We start from the raw sequence: 25,021 nt of genomic DNA on the forward strand, positions 1-25,021 counted from the left end.
AAAACGCCCCCGCTCCAACCGGGAAAGCCAGCCTGGCCCGGCCAGGGAGAGGCCCGCGGACGGACGGACGGACCGCCCCGCGCGGCCCAGCCCGGCCACCCGCCCCCGCCACCGCCCGGCAGGGAGCTGAGTGGCGCGGTCCTCGGAGAATCGCATCATTCCAGCCCCGCCGTCGGGGTGAGGCCGGGTCAGGATGCCCGGGTCGCTGGAGGAAAAGGAGGAACTGGACCCAGAGCCCGAGGAGAAGAAAAGGGAAAGACAAGGGACGGAGATAGAGGGCCAGCGGAGGTAGGCGCCCGGAGCACTAAAGGACGACCGAGGCCGGACCCCGCGAAGTCTCCCAGGCAGTCCGGGACCAGCAGCGCGGAGCAGAGCGCGGGAGCTGTCTGGGGCGCACCATGCGCGGGTCCCCGGCCACCCGGCCGGTCTACACTGCGGCCGCCTGGGTCACGTGGCCCGGGCGCGTCCGCTGCTGCCCCGGCGTGGGGGCGGGCTGCGGGCCGGGGGCGCGCAGTGCCCGGGGCCGCGGCGAGCCGGTGGCGGCAGCGAGGTTCCCTCTCTGCGCGCTGCGCTGCGCCCCGGGCGCGGGAGCCGCCCACTGCCTCCCCGCGCTCGCCCCCCCGCCAGGCTGCCGGCCTCTATATAGCGCACCCCTGCACTGCCCGCGCCAGGCCACGAGCCACTCAGGGGGAGCTGCAGAGCGCGCCGCGCCCGGGAGCCATCCCCCCGCCCCCTGCGCCGCTGCCCCGACGGGCACCCCGCGCCGTGGCCGGCGCCGCCGGGCCCCCGCGGCCACCATGAAGAAGGAGGTGTGCTCCGTGGCCTTCCTCAAGGCAGTGTTCGCCGAGTTCCTGGCCACCCTCATCTTCGTCTTCTTTGGCCTCGGCTCGGCCCTCAAGTGGCCGTCGGCGCTGCCCAGCATCCTCCAGATCTCACTGGCCTTTGGCCTGGCCATAGGTACCCTGGCCCAGGCCCTGGGGCCGGTGAGCGGCGGCCACATCAACCCGGCCATCACGCTGGCCCTCCTGGTGGGCAACCAGATCTCCCTGCTCCGGGCAGTCTTCTACGTGGCGGCCCAGCTGTTGGGCGCCATCGCCGGGGCGGGCATCCTCTATGGGCTGGCACCACTTAATGCCCGAGGCAATCTGGCCATCAACGCGGTGAGTGCCTACGGGCCTGGGGTGGGGTAATGACCTTGAAGTGGGCTCCCTGACCAGGCCCGGACCCCATTTCAAAGATGGGTGCCACAGAATGGGTGCCTGAAACTTCTGGCTTTCTCCTGTCTCAACCCTGAGTTTTGCCTTCCTCTTGGGACCTTCCCTGCTCCTGTCTGCTCCTCATGGAGTGGTTTCATAGAACCATCAAAGACGGGTTAAAATCCTGGCTTTGGGTGACCTTGCTCCTCTGGGTCTCATTTTTCTCCGCCATTCCATGGGAAGTGGGGGGATGGTCATAACCTACCACAGCAGGTGTCTAGGGGGTGACATTTAGAAATCATGCATATGAACCCCTTACCATGGTACCAGTGTGTAGGGTCTGTTGAATATTGGTTTCTGCTCCCAGTTCCCCGCTCTCACCACCCGCCACAGTCCCAGATTCAGTCCCCATGTCCCATGCAAACTGGGTTCATTAATCAAACACAGAGGAGGATTTTCTCGGCCATTGTCAAGCCGTGAGTCAGCCCCACCGGAGAGACGGGTTTGAGGTTGGCACTGGCAGCGGGTCAGACACGGGCGGGAGGCAGGCTGGGGGTGCAGCAAGCAAACTGGGCAGCTGCCCACAGGAGGGAGGGTAAATGCCAGCTTGTGGGGGTGGGGAACTGGGCAGAACCGTTGACAGGACCTTGTCCAGGAAAAGCTCCCTTGCTCTCAGCTCCTTGGCCACAGGCTTATACTCCAAGCTTCGCACACATGCTCAGGTAGGTCATTTCAGCAAATGACCTTCCTGACGTGTGCAAGGCTTGGCTCTCTGGTACAGTGGCTCCAGGTGTCGCTGGAGGCCCAAAGCCCCATTCCCCAAGCACCCGGCCATAGAGCTGGAAAGCAGGGGTTCTAATCCACCCTCCCCTTGCAGCTCAACAACAACACAACCCAGGGCCAGGCTATGGTAGTGGAGCTGATTCTGACCTTCCAGCTGGCACTCTGCATTTTCTCCTCCACCGACTCCCGCCGCACCAGTCCTGTGGGCTCTCCGGCCCTGTCCATTGGCCTTTCCGTCACACTGGGCCACCTTGTGGGGGTGAGCAATGCTGCCACTTGGCTGGAGTTGTGGGGAGCCCGTTGGGCCAAATAATGGGGCCCTAGAGCAGCACCCCTCTGAACCAGGAAACCCAGCAGTTAAGGCCTGGAGGGGGGTTGCTGTACTCTGTCCCAGGCTGGCTCCCCACAGCTCTTCTCTAGCCTGAGGGAATATGCCAGGAAGTGGGAGTTGGGGTGAAAATGGAGATCCAGCCTGAGCACAGGACTTGAGAAGAAAGAAGGGAGCACGGGCACCCATGGAGGGAGAGGTCACCAGCCTAGAAATCGAGAGACTTGAATCAGAGACTTGGCTGAGCCCCTAAACTTCTGGGTGATGCTGGGAAAGACTGGCCCTTTAGGAGTTGGACAAGTGTGTTGCCCTCCTTGCCACCTGCCTCCCTCTGTCCAGATCTACTTCACCGGCTGCTCCATGAACCCAGCCCGCTCTTTCGGCCCTGCAGTGGTTATGAATCGCTTCAGCTCTGCTCACTGGGTGAGTCTCAGCCCTACCCTGGTTCCCTGGCAATGAGGGCCTGGAAAACCGGCCAAGAGCCCCTGGACTATCTGGAGGCTGTGGGCACAGCCCTTGGGGTGGCCCTGGGAGGAGTGGCTGGAGAGAGAAAGCGATATAGAAAGGGATGGAAGGCAGCCAGAACAAGGACAAGAGTGGCTGAACGGCAGAGGACCCTGGTTCAAGCCTGGGGTGGCGTGTAACTGTACCCCTAGGGAAGGGAAGGAGATCTGTTGCTCTGTGTAGATCTCTGACGACTTGGTGTCTGTACTTCTGGGGTATGATGGGATCACACCATGTCTGTGTGTCTGTCATCTCTGATTTTTTTTTTTTTAATCTGTCCCCGTTGAGGGGGCTGAGAGTCTTCCTTCCTGTGGGCCTGTCCCCCTGGACAGTCTATCTGTTGCCTCCTCATGTTCTCTCTCTCCAGGGTCTCTTTCATTTCCTGTGTGGGAGGCAGAGGAGTTCTTTTGTCTCTCCGAGAATCTACATGCCTGTTTCCTTCAAAGGGTCATTTGTGTCTCTTTAGGGTGAGGCTGGGGGCCCTGTCCTTCTGGGTATCTCTCTCTTTTGAAGATCTGAGTGTCTGTAGGTCTCCCTGTCATAGAGGAATGGAGTGTCAGTATACCTGTTCCTTAGGCAGGAGGGAATCTTTCCTTCTGGAGGTCCAGAAGTCTGTTTGTCCACCTCCCCTGAGGGTCCATAGTTCTGTCCTCTGGAGGGGAGGCTGTCGGTCTCTGAGACTCAGCCGCCTGATGCTGCCGTGTCCCCGCCAGGTGTTCTGGGTAGGCCCCATCGTGGGGGCCATCCTGGCTGCCATCCTCTACTTCTACCTGCTCTTCCCCAACTCCCTGAGCGTGAGTGAGCGCGTGGCCGTCATCAAGGGCACATATGAGCCTGAGGAGGACTGGGAAGAGCAACGAGAGGAGCGAAAGAAGACCATGGAGCTGACTGCCCGCTGACCTGTGTCAGGAAGGGGTCAGTCCCCTAGCCCCGGAACCACAGGGGCAAAATATGTACATATATGACAGCAAAGCTTCCTTCCCCTACAGCTGGGTCCTCTGGGCTAGGGAGGAGGTGCTGGCTCCCCCAGCTTCACAATAAGGAATGGGAGCCGGAATCCATGATGGGACTCTTGGGTGGGGGCCAGGGGTTGGTGTCTGATGGGGAGGGGGGGTCTGTCTGGGACAGGGCAGCCTGCTGCCATGAGGTCGGACCTCAGAGACTGAAAGTAGCACCAAGCTTACAGGCTGCATGGGGGCCAAGCTAGGAAGGGGTGGCCAGCAGTCTGTATGCCCCTATCTTCCCCCACCACCCCCACCTTAAGAGCCAGAGGCGTCCCAGTCCCTTGGACCGCAGAGGCTGCCCCTCCCCAGATTGCCTTAGGAGGGAGACAGACTGATTCATTAAATGCTGCCTTATTTATTTCCGCTCAAGGATGCACAGGGTAGTGCCGGTGTTTGGGGCAGGGGCGTACCAATAAACCACTGACATTTATGTTCTGCCTCGTCTCTCCCCAGAGCATCTCCTTAAGGCATCTGGCTGATTACCTCTGTCCCTCTGGACAGTCTGTCTCCTCTTTGTCATCCCCTATGCTCTCCACAGTCTGCATAGTTCTCCGTGGCAAGACAGGGAAGCTGAGGCCAGGGGAGGCTTAGAGAGGCAGAGCGATGAGGTAAGGAAGAGAGAGAGGGAGAGGAGGAGACAAAAACACAGAAATGGAGCTAGAGGTCAGGAGGGGACAGTGGGAGTAGAGGAGGGGTTCTCACCAACTCACCCACGTGCTCATCCCCCCACCTCAGCTGTGTAAGTCTCTGCCACTTGAGGAGGGCCTGGCCCCAGTGCCAGGGAGTACCAGGCAGGATGGAGGAGGACTGAACCCACTAGCAGCCCCTTGAGATGCCAAGGGGGTGACCAGCCAGCTCTGTCATCGGGAAGGAGACACAGCCCTGGACTGCCCTCTCTGGTCCGAAAAGATGCCATGTTGGGAGCCTGGGGTCAGAGGAAGAAACCCCCTGCCTCACTCCCCAACACACCAGGAGCCACAGCCAGCCCTGCCTTTTTCTGGTTCTCCTCACTCCTGCCTCTGCCAGCCTCTGTTCCCGCTGTTTTCCTCTCTGGGCCTGTGGCTCTGCTCTGCTCTGTCCCTGTCCCCTTGTCCCTGGCACTCCTTAGGAAGCCTCCTTAAACTCTCTGAGCCTCCATCTCTCAAGCTAGGAAACAAGGATAAGAAAGACTTCCCTCACAGGGTTGCTGTGGGAATGATTTAAGATGAAGGGAGTGAGATACCTGGAACCAGTCTGCTCTTTAGAGAAAATGGTGGACGTGGCACAGAAAAGCAACGCAGAACACAGCCCTGCATCATAGTTAAAGAATCTAGCTTGGAGCTCAAATCCTACTTTGCAACTTTGGGTAACACAGCTTCTCTGAGTTGTGGTTTTCTGGTTTTCATTTTTGTAAAATGTTTTATTTATTTATTTGAGAGACAGTGAGACCACGTGGGGGGGGGGGTGTTGCAGAGGAAGAAGCAGACTCCCTGCTGAGCAGAGAGCTCTCATCTATAAAATGGGGATACTTGTACCCACCTTGTGGGTTGCTGTGAACATAAAGGAAGACAGAGAACGGACGGAAGATGCTTGCGTAAACAGGGCCAGGCACCTCCGTGAGTGCTCAGTAAACTAGTGCAACAGGAACTCAGCAGGTACATATCGGTGACCCCAGCCACTCTCCACTTCTGGGCCCCTGCTCTCCTGAGTTCCTGCTTCTCCGGGACGGGAACCTCTCCCATGGTCTCACAGTTTTGCTTCCGAAGAGGAGGGGCCAGTAGCATCAGGAGAGGAACTGAGATGGGGTGGAAGAAGCCAGAGACCCTGTCTGGCCAGCCTCAGACCCAGGGAGGGAGGGTGAGGAGAGCCAGACTTCCTAGCCCTCCTTCAATTTGAGCCTAGTATCTGTGAATGGGAGCTGCAGCCGCCCCTGCCCTGCCCTGCCCGCCTCATTTCTGAAGTTAACAACACATGGGTGTGTGTGTGTGTGTGTGTGTGTGTGTGTGTTTGAGAGAGAGAGAGAGAAAACGAACCTCAGGCTCCCCTTAAAGGAGTAGTCCCTCACCTGCCTCATCCACCCCATCCCAAACCTTGAGCCGGGCAACGCTAATACCAGCTCCGACCAGCAGGGGGAGACCTCGTCCACCGAATCCGCCGCTGCTGGGCTTCCTCTAACACAAATCCTGGGTCTGGGCCCGAGCCGCGTGGGGGTACGGGGAGTCTCTCAGGTCTGGGTCCTCTAAGCCACCAGGAAGCAGCTACCCCTAGTCCACTATCCGGGAAGGGGTGCAGAAGAGAGAGGATTCCTTCCCCCTGTCGTCGCCCACAGGCCTCAGGTACAGGCACAGACCTGACTGGGAGGCTGGCCTCTCCCTCCAGCCCAGAGACCTGCCTTCCTTTTTTGATGGGTCCGAAGACGAGCATAAGGTCGTGAACGGTGGGTCTATGGGTGACAGACCCTCCAAGGATGGGTGGGGCACCCAGCTCGAGGGAGTTCCAGGCCTGACCTGGCCAGAGGGTGCGGGTCCCCACAGGGCTTTGGGCCCACAAGATGCAGCAGCGGGCTGATAGGTCAGCAGGGGGCGCTGTGTTCCCTGGTGGGTGAATTTCCAGGCGGCTGGGTCCGGAGCCCCAAGGGGCCTGCGCACACGTGAACACGCACACAGTCGTAGCCCGCCACAACTACAATGACCTTCAGTTGTACTCCAGGGGCTGTGTCTACTCGGTGTAGACGGCTCACGCGGTGTGTATGCGTGTGAGTGTGTGTGTGTGTGTGTGTGTGTGTGTGTGTAAGAGCCACATCAACCCTCCCCCATTCTCTCACAGGGCCAAGGGGCTGCTGGGGACCAGACCCAGGAACCTGGCCCTGTGTGTTCTCAGAGAGGTATGAGTGTCACGCCCAAGGACACACATGTTCAGTCACCCCTGAGTCTCTGCTCCTCTTGGAAATGGAACCCAGGAAAAGCCTTGACTCTCCTATGGGAGGTTTCCTACTCCTCCCCCTCCCTCTCCGCCCAGGGGCTGCTGGTTTTCTCCTGGTAGGAAGGCGGACACGGGGACACGATGGGGAGATGAAGGGGGGCTGGGGGCAAAGGCAGAAAATGGCCACAGTGTTGGCTGTCTAGCGGGGTGGGAACTGGGGTTGAGAGGTGTGTTAGCTCTCGAAGCCCCACAGGAGCCTCATGCTTCCTCTGCCAGGGGTGGATGAGGCTTCCACAATTCGGGAGGATTGCTGAGATGATGCGAGAGAAGCTACCTCGAATCCTTCCTTCCCTTTCTGACGCGCTTTCATTCTCTCTTGGCTCTTCTTTCCCAGCACCTCCCTCTTTCCCCTCCCTCCTGCTCTTCCTCTGTTCCCCAAGCCAGAGGAGTCAGAGCCCACATTGCCCCTTGTGCACACACACCTCCACACTCGACTCCCCAACGGAGACAGCCACCGCAGCAGCCAGACAGGCCTCTAGGAGGTTAAAAGCACACAGCCCCCGGCCAGCAGCTGTAGGCAGCCAGGTGTGAGGCCTCGGCATAAGGCCTCTGAGTGTGAGGGACCTTGGAACTCACCAGTAGAGCCCAGGACTGGCAGGGTCCAGGGAGGTGCTGGCTGGAGCTGGAGCAAGGCCCTGACCAATGCCCACCTGGCCTGGGAGGGGGTGGGGGTTGAATGACCTTGGCCCCAGGCCAGACAGGGCCCCAGGAGGCGCTGCTCTGGGCCAGCTGAAGACATGGGCTGCTGCTGAACTTGATTCTCTCAACCTCCAGGGCCCAAAGCAGGATTCCCAGGAGCTGCTTGTCTGGGAGTTGCCACGGCAATCAGAACCCTTCCCACCCCAACCAAGTCCTCACACCTGTCTCCTCAGAGGGTTGAGGGAGGGCAAGCCTAACAACCAGAGTTTTCTTGGCTCAGAGACTCTCTCCTAAGTATCAGCACATTTAGCCCTAATGACACATGGGGAAAGGGCAATTATCTCCATTTATAAGTGGGGAAACTGAGCTCACAGAAGTTACCCACTGGTCGGGGGTACAGCATATACAGCAGAGTGAATGCTTTCTCCTGTGTTGCTGTATCAAAGGCCCTCAACAGCCCAGCGTGAGGGCTGCTGGGTGCTTGGCGTACAGGTGCACCCTACCGAGGCTAGGCAGAGTTTGGGAAGCCCTCTGTGGTCCTGTCTGCAGGAAGTGAAGGAGAGACATGCCTTGAGGTGCCCTGGGCCAGCCCCTAGGCAGAGAGCCCACCATGTCAGCCCACCCACACTGCCCCCGTGGCCATATTCCTTCATTCCTGGAGCATTTATTAAAGCGTCTTTGAGGGGTGCCTGGGTGGCTCCGGCGTTAAGTGTCTGCCTTCAGCTCGGATCATGATCCCAGGGTCCTGGGATCAAGCCCCACATCGGGCTTCCTGCTCGGCAGAAAGCCTGTTTCTCCCTCTCCCACTGCTTGTGTTCCCTCTCTTACTGTGTCTCTGTCAAATAAATAAATAAAAATCTTTTAAAAAAAAAAAAACAAAGCCTCTTTCACACCAGGCAAGCATGGGAGTCTGCACCAAAACAGAGGAGGCAGTGAGGAAGACAAAGCCAGGAGTAGGCACTGGCTGGAGAGGAGAATCAGGGCAGGCTTCATAGAGGAACTGGACCTGAACAAAATCTTGAAAGAGACAGAGGAAAGGGGTGACAAACCCATGGTCTCTCCAGTACTCTGCGATTACCCTGGCCCCGTTACCAAGTACCAGCCAGGAGAAGGGGAAGTGAAAACCCCAGATGAGACTGAGACCATGATCCCAGTCGCTCACAGGGAGCCAAGAGCCCAAGGAGGGGCTCCTGACTGGACAGGAGAAGGGCTGTCTCTTCTTCAGGTCCAGAGGGAAGACGGGGAGGGCATGGAACTGCGGCAGGGGAGTTTGTGGCTGGGGAATAAGAATGGGAAGAAGTCTTACCTGCTAGTTTCTCTTTCTAGGTAGGACAGGGGGCGAACTGAGCTGCTGGAAGAAAGCTGGAGTAGGGCACTTGGAAAGCGTGGGCAAGGTTGGATGTCGGCCTTGGAAGAATGGGGAGAGAGAGAGAGAGCTGACTGAGGACGGTGTGAGGATTGCTGAGCAGAGCTGTGACCCCCGCTGAAGCCAGGGACCATGGACTCATCATGGCAGCAGTCTGCATGGCTGGGCGAGCTTCTCCGGCAGCGCTTGGCAACACAGATCCAGATTGGGGCAGAGGGCTGTGGAGGAGAATGGAGCGGAGAAAACAGGGAGCTAGGACAGTGGGGGCATGGATGGGGGATCTTGCTGGGGAGGGGAGGGTGAGGCCACGGGAGGCTAGAAGAATGGAAATGGACAGGCGGGGGTGGGGGCGGGGGTGTGAAATGGACAGAGCCTGTAACCAGAGCTGGGATATTCCACTCGAAGATTTCAGAGGTCTCAGTCCCAGGTGGGATAGGTAGAAGGCTGGAAGAAGAGCTGGCTGGAAGGAAGTAGATATGGAAGTCGCCTGCCTCCAGGAGGTCAAGAAGCTTTTATTCATCCTTTCATCAATAAATATTTATCAAATGAGGAATTTGAGAGGCAAGGTAGGGGTTCGTAGGGGGAAGGGAGGGAAAAATAAACAAGATGGAACCCAGGAGGGAGAAAAGCCATAAGAGACTCTTAATATTAGGAAACAAACTGAGGGGCTGAGGAGGGAAGGGTGGCTGTGGCTGAGTGACGGACGTTGGGGAGGGTATGTGCTGTGAATTGTGTGAGACTTATGATTCACAGACCTGTACCCCTGTGGCAAATAATACATAATATGTCAATTTTTTAAAAATGGAAAAAAAAATATTTATCAAGCCCAGGGCACCCGGGTGGCTCAGTCAGTTAAGTGTCTGCCTTTGGCTTGGGACATGATCCTGGGGTCCTGGGATGGAGCCCCGCATCGGGCTCCCTACTTGGCGGGGAGTCTGCCCCTCCTTTTGCCTCTGCGTGCTGCTCCCCCTGCTTCTGCGCACGTTCTCTGTCTTTCTGTCTCTCTGTCAAATAAATAAATAAAATATATTTTTTTAAGATTTATTTGACAGACAGAGATCACAAGTAGGCAGAGAGGCAGGCAGAGAGAGAGGAAAGGAAGCAGGCTCCCTGCTGGGCAGAGAGCCCAATGTGGGACTCCATCCCAGGACCCTGAGCCAAAGGCAGAGGCTTTAACCCACTCAGCCACCCAGGCGCCCCAATAAATAAAATCTTTAAAAATATATATTTCTCAAGCACCAACTCTGGCCAATCCCTGTGCAAGACACTAGATGCAGGGATGAGCAAAATTTCTTTCCTGCTCCCTGAGGGACTCACTGTCCCATTAAGGAGGCACACTAACGCCATGACAGCACTCTGTGGTGACACAAGTGTACAAACGTGCCCAGGTGGTGTGGGAGCACACGGAGGGCTCATCACCCAGGAAAGGAGGGGGCGACACTGAATCTGAGCGTTAGGAATGAGTTAGAAGTTACCCAAGCAAGAGACGTGGGAAGGGCTATCCAGGGGGAAGACAGAGGGTTCTCCAAGGAGCAACCAGCAGGGCATGAACCCCTGGCCATTTGGTGAGGCCACAGGGTAAAGGACAAAGCAAGGAGTGGGGAGAGGTGAGGTGGGAGGAGCAGGCTCCCTGAGGACCCTGTAGGCCAGGCACGAGGGCACTTTGAAGGGATTTTAGCAAGGGAGCAGCAGAATCAGATTTGCATTTTAGAAAGATCACTGGGGCTGCAGTGTGGATAATTGATTGGAGCTGAGTGAGGAAGCAGACAGAGAGAATGGTTCAAGGCCACAGGGCAGCGGGGGTGGCAAGAAGAGGGCACAGTCAAGAAATATTTAGGATTCCAAATCAGCAGGATTCAACGCCTTTATTCGTGGGGGGCAGGAAGGAGAGAAGGTTCAAGGACGATTCCTGGGTGCCACCAAGGGAGTTGGAAAAAACCGTAAGAGTGCATGGGGGGGCAGGGGGGGTGTGCACAGAGAGCGCTGAGGGTCTCATTTTAAGACAGGTCGCATTTGAGGAGCCTAAAGACAACCAGGACATATCCACTGAGCAGGAATTTATGGCCAGGGGCGAGGTCAGGGCATCCCGTAGTGATGAAGAAGCGAAGACCATTGTTTCCACAGCTCCACAGATTGTATTTAGGGAGGCAGCACCTTTGTTGGAGAAAATATCTTTATATCTTTATATGCTGCTGGGGTGAAAAGGGCAGAGCCTAGGGCCTGGGTGACCTTAGGGCCAGCATCACCACAAAAATGGCTCAGTGGCCGTGTGTGAGACTTGAGAGGAATTGCTCAGGTCCCTGAGAAGGAGAGCAGGGCAGTGGTGGGGGAGAGGGCCTGAGAGGGAGGGGGCAGGCAAGGGAGACAGGACAGGGCAAGGACAAGCCAGTGGAAATTCCCAGCTCACAGGGGAGAAACTCTCCACTGCCATGTGTGTCATCTGATCAGCTATGGAAGACGCCCCTTCTCCCCATGTCCCCCCTGCGCCCACACAGACCCAGGTCCTTAGTATAGTTGACTCTGTTCACATCTGCTTTCTGTGAGTAGGGATTTAGGTGGGAAAGGAGGAAAGAGCTTCATTTCACATGTGGGTTTTTGGGGCATTGAATAGTGTGAGCCCATTCGGAGGCAGAGCCTGGAGGTGGGGGTGGGGGAGGGCAGGACAGCAGGAGCCTCTGGGAACTCCCAGGACCCTCGAAGCTGGCCTTGGACTTGGGGATGTGAGGAGCTTCTCCATCTAAGCTGGAATCCCATGCCCACCACTAGCCCTGCCCCTGCCCCCCTCAGGCTGGGCCCCAGCCTGCGGCAGCCTTACCTCTCTCCAGGCTCAGGAACCTGAAGGTTCCAGCTCAGTGCCTGGGGGCTGCCCCCCTCCCTCCAGCTGGGAGGTGAGCTTAGGGCGGAGCAAGCCAGGGAGCACCCCTCCTCATCCCAGCATCACACCTCCCACCCACAGAAACACCACAAACCTGTTCCCTGCCAGTCTGACCAGCAGGTCTGGGGGTCAGCAGCTAGGAGAGGAGCAGGCCAGAGACAAGAGACCCACCAAGATAGCCGAGATCAGAGGCTAGAGAAACAGAGGTCCCAGGAGAAGTAGAGGCAGCCGCTGAGGCAGCCGGAGCCAGACCCAGGGCAGCCTGGCAGGTGAGGCTGGGCCAGCATGTTGGCCTGCCGGTTCTGGAGAGCTATCAGCAGGGCGCTGTTTGCCGAGTTCCTGGCCACGGGGCTGTACGTGTTCTTTGGAGTGGGCTCAGCCCTGCCCTGGCCCTCGGCGCTCCCCACCGTGCTGCAGATCGCCATCACCTTCAACCTGGCCACGGCTGTGGCTGTGCAGATCACCTGGAAGACCAGCGGGGGCCACATCAATCCTGCCGTGACTCTGGCCTTCCTCGTGGGCTCCCAAATCTCCTTGCCCCGTGCCATGGCCTATGTGGCTGCCCAGCTGGCAGGGGCCACTGCGGGGGCTGCTCTGCTTTATGGGGTCATCCCAGGAGACATCCGAGAAACCCTTGGGGTTAACATGGTAGGTGCACCTGACAGGCCTAGGAAGGGATGCCCCCGCAGGGGGTAAGGGTGGAGGGCCAGGCCTGAGGAGCAGGGAGGGGAGGTAATAACTCAGCCATGTGCTCCTTACCTGCTCTGGGCTGAGCCTTGGGACACAGGAGAAGCCGACTGTGGCCTCAGTGCAGGCAGAGCAGGAATGGGGTTATGGCACCAGGAACAGGTGGAACAGGGCCAGGAGTCAGGAAAGGACCAGGCATTGAAGGGTCAGGGTGGCCAGGGATACCTGGGGCTGTGGGTAGTGGCAGGAGTCCCGGTATGCCCTTCTTCTCTCCCAGTCTACCCCACGATCCCTGCTCCTCGGCGTCCCCATGTTCCTCCTTCCCCTGAGGCCTGTCTCACTCCCCCAGATTCCCCTAATCATCTATCCTTCCACCTACTTCCCTAAGTCTCCTCCTTCTACTCCTACCCACGGTCTCCTCCCAGTCTGCTCAAAAACCTGTACGCCACCCCCTCCCCTGCTCTGAGCCTTCCCTCCGCCATCAGAACTTGCCAACTAAGCCCCTTGCCAACTACCGGCCCCAGCCAACTGGTGGGCTAGGAGTGGGGGCCGCTCCCTTCTGCAGGGAGCAGGAGTCCAGGGCTGACCGGAACTCCACTGCACAGCTCTCCCCATCTCCTTGGGTCCTGGAATCCGCGGTGGTGAGGTGTCACCCCCCTACGGTGGGGCAATGAGGCCTGAGCGGGTCACCAACCAGCATCACCTCCAGCACAGCCTCCTCCTCCTCCAGGTCCGGAGCAGCGTCTCGACGGGCCAGGCCGTGGCTGTGGAGCTGGTTCTGACCCTGCAGCTGGTACTCTGTGTTTTTGTTTGCACCGACAACCGGCAGGCATCGGGCTCCCCGGCCACCATGATGGGGATCTCTCTGGCACTGGGGCACCTCATTGGGGTAAGAGGCAAAGTGGACACTGTGGACACGCACACACTGGTCACTCCCCGAGGAGCCTGCTGGGACCCTGAAGGCCAGGAAGTGCCCCTCCCTGAGCCCTTAGTGGGTTGGTTCGAGGCTGTGTTCCCACAATCCAGGTCTGGGGTATGGTGCTGTCGTGGTCAAGGCTCTAAGCCAGGACAGAGGGGGTTGTCCCCTCCTGGGCCTGCCTTAAGCCTCCTCACACCCTAAACCAGCACTTGCCCTCCAGGTCTACTTCACAGGCTGCTCCATGAACCCGGCCCGCTCCTTCGGCCCTGCCATCATCGTTGGGAAGTTCGAGGTCCACTGGGTGAGAGCCTCTGCTGGCCGCCGTGGGATGGGAAGGGCCTGGGCAAGGGCAATAGGGACCGTGGCTCTCACCAGTGGGCAGTCCACTGGGACTTGGGGAGATGGGACCTCCACCACAGACCATCTTGACCTCCCAGTGGAGGTTTCCCTTGGCTTGGAAGACAAAGACGAGTATCCTGGCTTGTACTTCCTTTCTTTTCATCTTCAAGAGCCAAGGGGACCCAGTAGGCTGTTAATAAATGGGCCGGGGCGGGAGACACAGGCTTGGCCCAGGCCTCAAGTCCTGGCTGTTTCCTTATTCACTTCCTCCAGCTGGACCAGTTTCCAAACTTGGATAAAGAAAAAGACAAACAGAAATAGACACACACACACCAGCAGAAGCAGGAACAGCACTTAGCCAGGCCTCCTGGTTGGAACAGGGGAGGCCAAGAGGAGGGAAACAGGAGTGGTGAGGAGACTGGGCCTGCCCCACGCAAGGCAAGGTCACCTTACCTGCAGAGACTCGGCGGGCAGGATGCCCGTTTCTCCATTTTGTCACCATGTAGAGAGCCTGAAGGGTCCTGGTAGACCAAGTTAATACTAGGGAAGCAGCCTAGGATGCCGAATCTACCCTGTGATCCTGATGACTCATGCCTGTTTCTCTCTGCCCCCTCAGATCTTCTGGGTGGGACCCCTGGCAGGAGCTGTCCTGGCTTCCCTGATCTACAACTTTATCCTCTTCCCTGGCACCAAGACCATGGCCCAGCGACTGGCCATCCTCATGGGTAGCGAAGAAGTGGAGAAAGTGGCAGAAGAGGAGCCCAAGAAGAGAGAATCCCAGTCCAGTTCAGGGGACACAGAATCGGGGAACATGTGTCAGACAGTATAGAATGGGGCCCCTCATCTTTGGGCTTCTGCGAGGAGCCCTTTAGGTGGATAGACTGCCTTGTACAACCAGATGTCGGGTTTTATGGGGGGAGGGGGAGGGGGAAGAGGATGAGGGCAGGAAGGATGGGGAGGCTAGGCCTCTTGTCCTAACAGGGTGGGCCGGGAATGCCAATCCCTACCCCTGGCATTATATTTCTAGACAGAAAGAATCTGGGAAGCAAATCTGTTCAGTTTCCTCCTCCTACATCTCTTAATGGGACAGAGCAGAAGGAGGCAGGGAAATTCATGACTGCCCTCCTCTTCTCTCATCCATCTGGATCCTAGTGGGCATCGTGGGCCTCCAGATCGCCTTGTCTTGGGTATTAGAGCCCAGACAGCCATTCAGCTTAGATACTAAGGGCTATAGAGACCTTGGGGAACCTCAACATCTCACCCACCCTTGAAGGGAAAGCGAGACTTCCCAGAAGAATCAGGTCCTGGGATGGTCTCTGAGCTCCTCATAGGGATATCTCTGCTCTTGGGTATAGTTTGGGGGCTACAGACCAGCCCTCAGCCTGAGGCTGTGCCCTGAGGACAGAGACGGTCCTTCCAATCGATCTTCATTCCTCGGGCTTCTAAATACACAGGAGAGGACCCTGCCCTGGGCAAGAGGGGCAGGATATAGGCAAGGGAGGTTTGGGTCAAACAGACCTTTTCCAGGGCAGGCTCTCCCCAGATGTTTGCCCACCTTCCACGCCACAGCCCCATCCATGGGAACAATCCTGAGAGGAGAAGGTCCTTATCCCAGCCCCCTGTTCATGACCTGGGCAATAAACTGTCTCCAGCCTCATTTGCAATTTTGCCAGGATCCTCAAAAAGCTACTACTGAAGTCCCAAGGATGGTAAGAACTTAGGAATGACCCAAGAAACCAGAATTTGCAGTTCGGTGCTTCTGAAGGACAGCAAACCTCAGTGGGTTTGTTTGTATTTATAAGCTGCTGTAAATACTGTCCCCCCATGACTTGGGGCCCTATGGATCTCAGCTTCCCCAGCTATAAAATGGGCACAGTCCTCCCCTAGCGCCCGCTGTCAAAACAAATAAGAGACTGGAAAATGTTTTCGGATGTTAAAATGTTAGAAAAACAAACCCAATAAATGATGATTATTGTCACTGTTACTGTAATTATCGGGTTTGAATACAATTGCTGTTGGTAATGGGAGGGTGGAGGGAAGAAGTGAGAGGAGGAGGATTGAGAGGGAAGGAAAAGAGAATAGGCTTTTCTCTTTTCATCTGTTCCACTTACTTGCACTGCCTCCTTCTCTCCTGGATCCACTGACCCGGGAGCTTTGTGTGTGTGGAGGGGTTGAGGAGGGCCACTGGAACAAAGAGACAAGCCAATAAAAGTCAGTTCTTCTCATCTCTATGGTGCCCATCACCATGGTACCCTGAGATACAGCAACCAAATGCATAAAAAAGATAGGACCTTTTCCATGATGTCTCCAAAGGCACTGGGCATGGGAGGGGTTCCCAAAGTCTTTCATGGGCAGGGTGACAGAGCCCAGCCAGTAACTAGAGCAAGAGCTGAGTCCCCAAGTGCTTGTGGCCACAGTGACCGCGTTCAGAGTTCTGTGATATTGTCAGTGTGGAGTACTATTTACATCTCTCCAAGCCAGGCCCCTCTCATCCATCTTACAATCTCTCAGAGCCCAGGGCTTCCCGTGCCCTTTTATGAGCAGGGAGAGCTGAGTGTGGGGGAGGGGGGAGGGCTGTGATTGACTTGCTAAAGGTCACCCAGCTCAGTACCAAAGCCCCCTAAGGTCTCCTCAGCTCCCAGCTTAGAATTTTTCAGAACAGAGCTCTGGGGTGGGGCCTATACAAGCTCTAGCAGGAGGAAGGAAGAAAGGAAGGAAGGAAGGAAGGACAGAAGGACGGATGGACTGGAAAGTTGACAAAGGCAGGAGGGCGGAGCTCCTGCTGTAGGCTCCGAAGCCCCTAGACAAATTATCTCTGCGTCCCCAGAGCTGAGTACACACTGGGTACTCAATGGAAGTTTGATGAATCAATGACTGAGACTGGGCAACTGGGGAGGGAGGGGAGGCGGTCATTGATCAAGAGAATTCAGGAGGTGCGACTTCCAGTGTGCCAGGATGAGAGCAGCTGAGGCGCCTGTGCTTGCAGGGAGGGAAAGCTGGGACCAGGGGGCACAGCCACCCTGGAGCCTCGGAGAGCTCCCTGGAGCTCCTCGGGAGCAGACTGTGGACCCTCTGTCTCGGGAACTTCCGGGCCAAAAGGGTCAGACTGCTTGGAGAGAGCTGGGGGCTAGTTTCACGAATAGTTCTTTAAAGCTGTGCTCTGTTGGAAGAGGCTAGAGCAAGGGGGGAGACAAGCTTCATGAAAAGTGAGGAAATAGGTTAGAATCTGAAGAGCATCCAAAGTTAGACACAGGAATGAATATCCAAAGGTTAGCGTCTCCTTCTCTGGCGCCCTTTAATAGGACAGCCAGCCATCTGTTTGGATGAGGGAAGGGCTGGCCCTTGGGGAGCCAAGTTCACAGGTACCAGCCTGGGGCAACGGGGCGTCATAGCCTCAGCCCCTGGGCCTGGGGTGGGGTGAGAGGGTGGCAGCAGTGGGAGCATGGGGAGGACAGAGACCCAACCACGCAGACCCTCGGTGTGCACTCCCTTCCTCCCAGTTGTCACGGGAAGTTTTTAATTAATGGTGTGTAATCTGATCTGGCCCTTCTCCCCGCTGAGCACTGCCTTCAATCAGCAGAGCCATCTGCAATTGCAATTCATAATTCTCCCGAAAGGGAGGGGGGGTGCCTTGGTGATTAATACAATTAGCCTTTTATGTTGATGATTGCCTTAGCAGGAGCAGATGATGTGAGCTCAGAGCCGCTCAGAGCCTAGGCTGCCGTGTCCCCAATTGGCTGGCAGGACGCCCCTCTCCACTTCCCACCCCCACTGCTACCTCTGGCTGGAAAGAGGACACACTGGGACCACACTGGGCAGGGGAGGGGTGTGGGGAGTCCACCAAGGGGCCAGGCTCTGGGACACATTTGGGCTGCTGGGACTGAGGGAGAGGAGGAGAAGAGGCTTTTCACTTTCCAAAGAACATCACTTTGACTTAAAGGATTCTGGATACCATATTTAAAAAAAAAAAAAAAAAGGAAGAAGGCTACATAAAGGTATAATAGGTGTTGAAAGGGTTGAAAAAGTTGAAATACAGGCTCAGGCAGTTACAGCTGGGCGAACTTAAGCAAGTTACTTAAGCATCCTGAGCTTCACTATCCTCATCTAGAAAATGGGGTCTATTCAGTAAGGGTGGCAGGAACCACACGGGAAGAATGTGATTAGCTAGGCAGCCCCCGACACAGATTCAGTTGGTGGTAGGGTTGTCGCCATCATGGCAGTAGACTGCTGACTGCCGTTCCCTCTTGCCAATGGTTCAGCTGCTTCCCAGAAGTTCCTAAGGCAGCTCAGCAGCCCAGCCCGCTATTACTAAAGAAGGACCCACTTCCTCCCCATTCCCCAACCTTAGTTAGCTTAAGCAGAGGATAGTATGTATATGAGTGTGTTGGGGAAGGAGGATCCCAGAGGAAAGAGTCAAGATTCATACCCAAAGGGCGCCTGGCTGGCTTAGTTGGAAGAGTATGTGACTCTTGATCTCGGGGTTGTGAGTTCGAGCCATATGTTGGTTGTAGAGATTACTAAAAATAAATTTTTTTAAAAAAGGAAAAAACGAATGAAACTCGTGAAGGAAGGAAAGGCCTCCCTGGACAGAGAGGTGGAGCACTGGAGTGATTGTGGCTGAAAGCTGGTTTGCAGGAAGATCCAGGAAATGAGAGTAAGGAGGCCAGGTGCCTACCAAGGGGTACAAAGATGCAGGACTTTGAGCATCTGGAATTTCATAGGAAAGCTAAGAAATCAAAAGGGAAGCAGCCATCAGAGCTGAGTACTTAAGAGGTGGCACCAATGAAAGTCAGGGATCTCTGATCTATAGTAAGGTCAAGTGATCCGGAACAAGCTGACTGGCAACTTGATGGGAGAGTGCCCATGGTCAGGAGAGGATATAGTCTCAGTCCCTCCCAGCCCATAGCCCTGCACTCCAGGACCCAGAAGAAGAGAGCAGCAGAAGAGAGCCCCTTATCAACAGGGATGTTGACCTCGACCAATGCCAGGTCCAAGCAATGTCAGAGGGAAGACAGGGAGCAAAGAAGGAAGGGGAGAAGCTAAGGGCTAATCAAGAAGAAGAATCTGGCCAAACAGTGGTCACTGGGGGCAGCTGGGGCAGGGGTTCTGCATGGCCAAGATGTGCAATCACCTCTTGGGGAGGGGCAGCTACACCGAGGAGCAGTCGCAGTCAGCCAAAGCCAGAGGGGAGGCACAGTTAGGGAAGGGGGCTTATGAGACTGTGGAGTCTGACAGCACTAATTAGTAGGCTGCAGTGAAGGGGCATAGAAGGGGGAAATGCAAACTGTTTCAGAGCTCTGATTAAGTCAGTGAAAGGGACAGTTATTTTTTTTCCCTTTTTAAAACTTTTTATTTTTTATTAACATATAATGTATTATTAGCCCCAGGGGTACAGTTCTGTGAATCGCCAAGTTTACACACTTCACAGCACTCACCATAGCACATAAAAAGGGGCAGTTATTGCCAAAACTGGGAGCAGGGTATGCCACTGATGGTGGCACAGACTAACAACTCCACCCCAGCTCCGTGGATGGATGGAACAAGGCCCGCCCAGGCCAGGGCCCAGCCTGGGATCCAGAGGAGAGGCTGGACAGTCCTCAGTGTCCAGTTATGAGGCACCAGGCTGGAGGTGCCTCTCTGCCCAGAATACACTTCCTGGTCCTCTCTGGCTGCCCTGTGTGGCCTGACGTGCAGCCTAATGTCATGGCCTCAGGCTGGTAAGCCTCCAGGGCCTCCCTCCAGAGCTCCCCACAGCATGCGACACATACCTCTGTCCTGGCACTGAACACGCTACTTCACAATTATTTGAACACTTCTCTCCACCGCAACGTAAAGATCTTCTTAAACAAAATTAGATTTTTAGTCTCCTCATCTCAGGGCAACAATTTCCTTAACTTGGCTATCTGTCCTTTTTGTTGGTCCCCAAACCATGGCCTTCTGGTTTCATGGGAGGAAAGACCTCTAATACTCTGGATTTGGTGAGCAAGTCGGAAAAGGGATTGCAGTAAACACTCCCAGCTCCCTGCCCGAACAGACCTCTGACCTCCTCTGTGTTCAAGCACCCTAGGCTTTCAGTGCTGCACTCATTTCAGAACTCCACTAGGAAGTTCTAGTATTTTGGTTGTAGCCTCACTGATTCACAGTGACTTTTTTCTTACCCTTCCCTGACTCCGGGGTCACATGTAATGGCTCTAGAGGCCATGACTGGGACAGATTTTGATTCTATCCTACACATTGCCTGTCTCTTTGTGCCAGATGTTCTGGGGCTGAGCTCTCCTTTTCCTATCCTGCAGCTTCCCTCAGACACAGAGAACACAGAGAACTCCCTGTTTTAAAGCTCTTAGACCACAGCTAAATAGCAGGTTCCCTGACCTCATCAGTTCTAGCCAACACCCTATCTCCCACGAACAGCAAACACTTTCAGTCCAAATAACATGGATCGTAAGATGCTTGACTATTTTATAAGAAAAAACACTGCATTGTTTTTGTAAGATGCCATTGATTATAAGGTATTCCAATTCTCAGAACTATTAAAGCATATTTCTAAGTGCATCTTACAACCAAGGAAATTATTGTTTCTCCTTCAGATCTTTGCTCTTTATTTATTTTTAAGATTTACTTATTTGAGAGAGAGAGAGAGTGAACTTGCAGGCACACGAGTGGAGGGAGGGGCAAGAGGGGGAAGAAGGGGGAAAGGGAAGAACCTCAAGCAGGCTCTGTGCTGAGCAAAGAGCCCAACAGGCCTCTATCCCACAACCCTGAGATCATAACCTGAGTGGAAACCAACAGTCGGACACTTAACCAACTGAGCCACCCAAGCACCCCAGATCACGGTTCCTTAAATCAGATTTTAAAGTGAAGGGGGAAGAGCGCCTGGGTGGCTCAGTTAGTTAAGTGTCTGAGTCTTGATCTCAGGGTCTTGAGTTCAAGCCCTGAATTAGGCTCCACGCTGGGTATGTGGAGCCTACTATGAATGAATAAATGAATGAAGCGAAGGGGAATGTAAGGTCAAAGTGGGAACCACACTGGAGGGTCTCAGATCTTCTTCCTCTAAGGGGGTTAGGCACCATTGCCTTCATATGCTCTCAACTCCAGTGCAGTGTTTCAATACCCAGGCCACGAACATGTTTAACATCTCTTCTCCCTCAGTGCCAAGGAGGCCAGGGAAGAAAACCCCCCACCTTTTTTTCCAGGAGACGAGACACAAACCATGCCAAGCACGGACCACCATTTTGGAGGGGATAATCGCCTAGCACTCCAACACCATTTATCCAGCCATTTCCTACCCCACCGGGTTATCTTCCCCAGAGCCTCCAGGCCAGTGCCCTGAGAAGATGCCGAGATTAGTCATTTCCTCCTCAGGGGGCTAAGACAGCTCCGTTAAGCCGCCGACTGCAGGCAGTTCCCGTTAAAGCAAAGCAGCTGGAAAGGGCTTAGCCCTGTAATGCCAGCAGCTGTATCTCCACAGTGCGGCTTCTCCGCCGAGGGGCTGGACTCTGTCCAGAAGCGTCAGGCATTTAGCCCCAGTCAACGTATATTAACCTAGGAGGACTGAGCAGCCAGCTCCCGGGGAGGAGGAGAGGCCGTTCATTTAAGCACCCCACCTGAGGCCTTGCTTCCTAATGAGGAAGAAAAATCCCAGCCCCCTCGTCTGTCTTGCTCTACTAAAATCTGGACAAACCGTCTCATTGTACAGGCAGGGCAACTCCATTTTAAAAATTCAACTAAGGACAGATCCACTTGTTAGTTTTGACAACAAAAGGCCACTAACCCCACAGATGCATTCTCCTTTTTTTTTTTCCCCTCTGAGGTCTAAAGTATTTCCTGATCCCAGGTGTGCATTATGTGTGGGCACAACAGACCGACTACCTCTTCTTGGAGAGCACTGGGCCCTGGGGTTGCTGAGGAAGAAGCTGAACAGGCATCAGAAAGCCCTGGCACGGAGCAGGCTGCTGAAGAGAGATCACTCGACGACTTCTTACTCAAAGCCAGATGGTGAACATGAGACGGGGTGAGAGCTAATGCCACTCAGGGGGAAAGCCAATAAGCTAATCCGCTGACACGTTTCTAGAAGCAGGCTGATGGCTTTGGCTCAGAGACTCGCCTGTTCCTGGCTCTGAGCTTCAGAGCACACAAGATGGGCATGGGTGACCCAGCCACGGACTCCCCCCAGGAGGAACCCCAAACACTTACACCAGCTCATCCACCTCCTTGCACACAGAAAGCAGCCCCGGCTCACCAACCAAGCCCAGGGCTCCCAATCTACAAGACGATAAGCCCAACCAGTAAGACATTTCCTTCTCCTGTCCCAAATGCTTTCCCCAGCAGTCTGGCCCTCCCTGCTCCTTCTGGGTCATCTGTAAATAAGCACATCCGCATACAGCCTTGAGTGGAATCATTTATGTACCTAATAATATATCAACCAAGCCCACGATGCTGCTCTGAAATAGCAAGCACCACAGCTGAACTCCAGTAGGAGCTCTAATCCCCAGGTTCTTATCCCCGCTAAACTATAGATTAGTTGGTGGGAATTTAAGCCAAATCACCCCTCTGAATTTTTCAACGGGGATAAGATGACCTGCCCACCCCACATGGATGTGGTGACATCAGGTAAGACGGTGCATGAAAGCACTTGGTATCCTGTCAATCACCATATTACATTTCCTAGAGACTTTATGGGGAATTGGTTAATTCCATCTTCACTGAAGACCAGAGAAGATATTAACTGGCAAGTGCTTTATTAGAAATCCAAATATCCATTTATACGTGTCTGAGCCTAGCACACAGATGGTGTCCAACTGTGTGAGATGGGAGAGCAATCTGTATCAAAACAATGCAACTAAATGAAGCTGGCAAGAGTTATAGCGGGAGAAGGTAGACAAAAGGAAAATTCCTGCTCCAACTCCGAGTCCCTGAAAAGTGGCCTCCTTTCCCATCCCACACAACTGCGGAGGACAAGGCTCCCACACGCTACAAGGTTATTCCTAGTGACGTCAAACTGCCTTCTGCCTGACTTCGTGAATAGAACCATCAACAAACAGAGCCTCTGAGAACCAGAGTCTAATAAATTATACAAGTTAAGAATCCTGGCCCCTGGCCTGGGGCCTTCACTTATTTACCAAACAGACCAACTACAGAGAGCAGATTTTTTTTTTTTTAAATCACTAAATTCCTAGGTTAAGTGACCATTCTCCAAATCCTGTTTATATGAAAAACACAATGACTGACACGCCCCAACTCTGCATGCTTGAAAGCTGCTCACACCAGTGGCTGAAACCGGAGTCATGAGTAAGGCTATCATCAATGCACATGGACCGGGATCCTATTGTATTAACTGTGCCAGCCTAAACACTGAAGTCTCTGCCCTCCCTTGTTTTTCAGATCTGGACTCTCAACAGCCCCTTCCCTGCACCTTGCGGAGCCTCAAAAAAGTGGATGCATGAGTAAGCAAACCACTGCTCAGTATCCCAGGCTCACCACGGTGGGTCTCCCAAATCTTCTTCCACCAAGAAATCAAGTCCTAGGAAATCATACATTGCGCATGATTTATACATATACATATACATATACCGTATATATATGCCTATGTGTCTGTTTGAAGCTTGCGGTGGGCAGGGGAGCCCTGCTGTTCACAAAACCAACCCAGCAAGGCTGATGGCTTTCCTCCTTGCACTCAGTACTGCTGGTCACTTTGTGCTGCAATAATTTAAACAGGAATTTTAAGAATTCAAAACCCCTTTCAATGCCATAGGTACAGTTCATAGCCAAAAATGGCCATTTTTGTCATGGTAAATCACTTAAACACTGTAGTCCTCTGATGGAAATCCAGATGCTTTCTATTTCTGCAATGAATTCACCTTCTTAAGGAAAGAGACATCATTAGACACCAGTAATAAATGCAAATTGTTGCTGCTGAATCAAACCATGAAATGCTTGCCTAGTTAAATAAACATCAAACTTAGGAGTCTTACCTAGACCTATGGAGAACGGACTTAAAAATGTAGATTTCAGGGGTGCCTGGGTGGCTCAGTGGGTTGAGCCATTGCCTTCGGCTCAGGTCATGATCTCAGGGTCCTGGGATCGAGTCCCGCATCGGGCTCTCTGCTCAGCAGGGAGCCTGCTTCCTCCTTCTCTCTGCCTGCCTCTCTGCCTACTTGTGATCTCTCTCTGTCAAATAAATAAATAAATCTTTAAAAAAAAAAAAATGTAGATTTCAGGGGCCCCTGGGTGGCTCAGTGGGTTAAAGACTCTGCCTTCAGCTCAGGTCATGATCTCAGGGTCCTGGGATCGAGCCCCACATCAGGCTCTCTGCTCAGCAGGGAGCCTGCTTCCCCCTCTCTCTCTCTGCCTGCCTCTCTGCCTACTTGTGATCTCTGTCAAATAAATAAATAAAATCTTAAAAAAAAAAAAAAGTAGGTTCTGGTTATTAGCAAGTAAGAGTCAAGTTAAACTGCATTAAAGGCAGGGAAAGAGGCAGCACCAGAAAGGGTCAGGGGCAGGAGCTACTCCTGCTACTCCAAAGCACTGGACCCTTTCCTTAGATCTCACATCAAGGAAATACAATTTAATTAAGAAAGCCTCGAAAGTCAAGCTGTTCCACATGAAGTACTATTAAAGAAATTGAAGGTGGGTACATATTTCCCTTTGCTAGTATCAGAATTATTTTCATGGCTGAGGTCTCTTGGCCTAGCCTGAAACTGAGCAACTGGCTGCCAACATTTGACACACAGGACCATTTCCTTTTTCGCTAATGGGCCATCAGTTCCTGCATAGGGTAGCCTTGCCTTCACTAACATTATACAATCCATTTACTTCCTCCACATTAGTGACTTAAAATGCACCTTGGGGAGATACTACAGAACAGCAAATACAGAGCCAGGCCAATGCCAGGCTTGCACAGACATAAGGAAAGAGATGACATCTAGGACAGAGTTAAAAAATAAAACTTAACAAGCGTGTGTGTGTGTGTGTGTGTGTGTGTAAGCGGGGTAAGAGGAGAGGGGACCCGTGTGTGTGTGTGTGTGTGTGTGTGTGTGTAAGCCGGGTAAGAGGAGAGGGGACCCATCCTCTCTCAATTTGCTGAGGCAAAATCTCCCTGCTGTGAGAGCTGCCACCTCCTGGGAAAAAAGCCAGTAGGTTGCCTCCTCTCTCGGAGGTTACATATTAAGCCTGCAACTGTTTACGCTCAATCTCAGATACATTCTGTTCACCAGCCTCAGAGTTCCCAGCGCAGGTGCCCTCAGTTAATCACCCCGCTCGCTCCAGAGGCACTTCCAGCAGTGAAGGATGCTCCAGGCAGTCAGCCAGCCAGAGTTTTCTTTTTTTTTTTTTTTTTTTTTTTTAACTGCACCATTCTGGTCCCTAAAGACTTGTTTTTAAAAATTTGGTTTTTGTTTAAAGTAGTTTCTTCAAATGTGAGG

General features: G+C 54.3%; 2 protein-coding genes across 2 annotated transcripts; both read left to right on the forward strand.

Annotated features, from left to right (window-relative positions):
* Positions 1–535: 535 nt before the first annotated feature.
* On the forward strand, positions 536–4,243 carry AQP5 (aquaporin 5). The gene is made up of 4 exons (XM_032348142.1): positions 536–1,160; positions 2,074–2,238; positions 2,647–2,730; positions 3,525–4,243. The coding sequence occupies exons 1-4, from the start codon at positions 798–800 to the stop codon at positions 3,708–3,710; spliced, it is 798 nt and encodes a 265-aa protein (XP_032204033.1). The 5' UTR covers positions 536–797; the 3' UTR covers positions 3,711–4,243.
* A 5,717-nt stretch (positions 4,244–9,960) lies between these two features.
* AQP6 (aquaporin 6) lies at positions 9,961–15,585 on the forward strand. Its single transcript, XM_032348143.1, has 4 exons — positions 9,961–12,304; positions 13,074–13,232; positions 13,483–13,563; positions 14,218–15,585. Exons 1-4 carry the CDS (start codon positions 11,942–11,944, stop codon positions 14,428–14,430), a joined length of 816 nt encoding a protein of 271 aa, XP_032204034.1. The 5' UTR covers positions 9,961–11,941; the 3' UTR covers positions 14,431–15,585.
* Positions 15,586–25,021: the final 9,436 nt, after the last annotated feature.

This window comes from Mustela erminea, chromosome 6, assembly GCF_009829155.1.
Source record: "Mustela erminea isolate mMusErm1 chromosome 6, mMusErm1.Pri, whole genome shotgun sequence".
Lineage (NCBI taxonomy): Eukaryota > Metazoa > Chordata > Mammalia > Carnivora > Mustelidae > Mustela > Mustela erminea.